General features: G+C 50.4%; 1 protein-coding gene across 2 annotated transcripts in view; it reads left to right on the top strand.

The window, feature by feature from the left end:
* The window catches only part of snx9a (sorting nexin 9a), a 14,340-nt gene that overhangs the window by 8,919 nt on the left and 2,921 nt on the right, over window positions 1-2,500 (top strand). For both annotated transcript variants that reach the window (XM_083684581.1, XM_083684580.1), the window contains exon 14: window positions 2,196-2,272. In XM_083684581.1, the coding sequence (XP_083540707.1) occupies window positions 2,196-2,272 (77 nt within the window). The remainder of the gene's footprint in view (window positions 1-2,195; window positions 2,273-2,500) is intronic.

Raw genomic sequence — 2,500 nt, 5'->3', positions numbered from 1 at the left:
TAGACCACTGGACTACCCCATGCTGTGGTGCTAGACCACTGGACCACCCCAGGCCATGGTTCTAGACCACTGGACCACCTCAGGCCGAGGTTCTAGACCACTGGACCACCCCAGGCCATGGTTCTAGACCACTGGAGCACCCCAGTCCGTGGTTCTAGACCACTGGACCACCCCATGCTGTGGTGCTAGACCACTGGAGCACCCCCACTGGAGCACCCCAGGCCGTGGTTCTAGACCACTGGAGCACCCCAGGCCGTGGTTCTAGACCACTGGAGCACCCCAGGCCGTGGTTCTGGACCACTGGACCACCCCAGGCCGTGGTTCTGGACCACTGGACCACCCCAGGCCGTGGTTCTGGACCACTGGACCACCCCAGGCCGTGGTTCTAGACCACTGGACCACCCCAGGCCATGGTTCTGGACCACTGGACCACCCCAGGCCATGGTTCTGGACCACTGGACCACCCCAGGCCATGGTGTTAGACCACTGGACCACCCCAGGCCATGGTTCTAGACCACTGGAGCACCCCAGGCCGTGGTTCTGGACCACTGGACCACCCCAGGCCGTGGTTCTAGACCACTGGACCACCCCAGGCCACCCAATCTTGATTTTGAATTTTCAAAGACGTATCTGCATCCTCAGCGCCACTCCTTCGTTCTCTGGGGAGAGCCCTGCATAAACTTGGCCATGAAGTGTGACTGGCTCAGCTGGTTTTCATCCTCAATGCCAAACCCGGTGAATATACTTCACCCTCAACTTCTGACCTCCTCTGCTCGTCATACAGTCATGTAACTTAAGACATTCTGTCGTGCTGGAAAGATTAAACATTAAAAACAGGTTTTGTTCTGTTGAATCGTCACGACCGGTGAGGCTGAAACTCAAGGTTGCTCTGTCACATGGTCACCATGGTAACCACGGTCACATTTCTTTTTTTTCTTTTTTTTTAAAAAAATATGTTTTTAGGGCATTTCTGCTTTTATTGGGATAGAGACAGTAGAGGTTGACAGGAAGGATGGGTGAGAGAGAGAGGAGGGATGACATGCAAGATATGTCGATGGCCGGAATCGAACCAGGGGACATATTTACAACCTTTTTCTTGCCCCCAATATTGAAATACCTTAAATTATGATTGTACCCCGCTGATACTGGACAGCCCTTTCAAAGTGAAAGAAAAATTCAAAAATAACTGTCAACCTGTCAAATATCAGTTATTATTGTAGGCCTGTGGGTCTGCCTGCCGCAGGCTGTATTCAGAGGGATGAGTGTGTATGTATGTACTGGGTAATGTTGGGAGAGAGAGGATGACGTGCAAGATAGGTTGAGGGTCGGAATCGAACCAGGAACCTTGCGATTACGTGGTAAGCGCATTAGTGTGCCACGCCACCAAGCGCCCCCACGCTCACATTTCTGACGGCACATATTTAGCTGGGCTCCTTTTCCAATATTATGTGCGTTGTAATGATGATGATGTTTCTAATATTAAAGAATAATATCCCATGATGCGTGGAAGAAGGCGGATACTCAAATTGAAAGTTAAATAAAGACGATTTATTAGATCAGATCGACACCAAACTACTGTCCAGGAGAACGGTCAGCAGGGAAGTGGCCACTACAAAGAGTCTGCAGTCAATGTTATAGTTGGTAATAAACATGAAATAAGGACAGAAGGCTCATCTCAGTTAGGCTCGGCGCCAGGGCGTCTGACATGTTATCAACAGAGATCTTGGGGGTCTGGTACCCCTAGTTAAGTAAACCACATTCCAAGGGTCACTCAGGAAAATCCTGCTATCTGTCAGTCAGTGGGTACAGGACTGGCTGCTTCATTGTTACTGTATGATAGGATCCGTGGTCAGGCCACTGTCACTCTATGCTGTACCGTACGGTAACATTTACATTTATGGCATTTAGCCTTTATCCAAAGCGACTTACAGCAAATACATTTGTTTAGGTTAGTGAATCATCTGTCCATCAGTCATCATAAGATAAAGTAATCAATGCTCAGACCAGGGGCCGTCGGCGGTCACAGTGGCGGAGAAACTTGTACAGGGGGGTAGTGGGGGTGAAGAGGCCTATAACGGTGCTGCACCTCCGTGGCATTCGCCCGTCCTGACGTGTGTGTGTGTGTGTGTGTGTGTGTGTGTGTGTGTGTGTGTGTGTGTGTGTGTGTGTGTGTGTGTGTGTTGTGCGTTGTGCAGGGGAGGCCACTCTGACAGACGCCCTCACCGCTACAGGGAAAACATACGAGGAGATTGCACAGATGGTGGCTGAGCAGGTAACACACACATACACACACACACACACACCCTGGTACAGTAAGCCAGTATGAGGCTGCTGTCCTTGGACCTTTTCCTCTGCTGAATAACAAGCCTCTTCCTGTTGCTCTCTGCCTGCCCATGCATCTGGTTTCTTTCCTTTCCCTCCATTTCTACCCCCCCCCTTCTCTCTCTCTCTCTCTCTATCCATTTATACTCTCCACCCCCCTTCTCTCTATCCATTTATA

Source organism: Argentina silus (assembly GCF_951799395.1).
Source record: "Argentina silus genome assembly, chromosome: 14".
Taxonomy (NCBI): Eukaryota; Metazoa; Chordata; class Actinopteri; order Argentiniformes; family Argentinidae; genus Argentina; species Argentina silus.
Note: the sequence above shows the minus strand (reverse complement) of the source record. Positions and strands in the feature narration are given on the sequence as shown.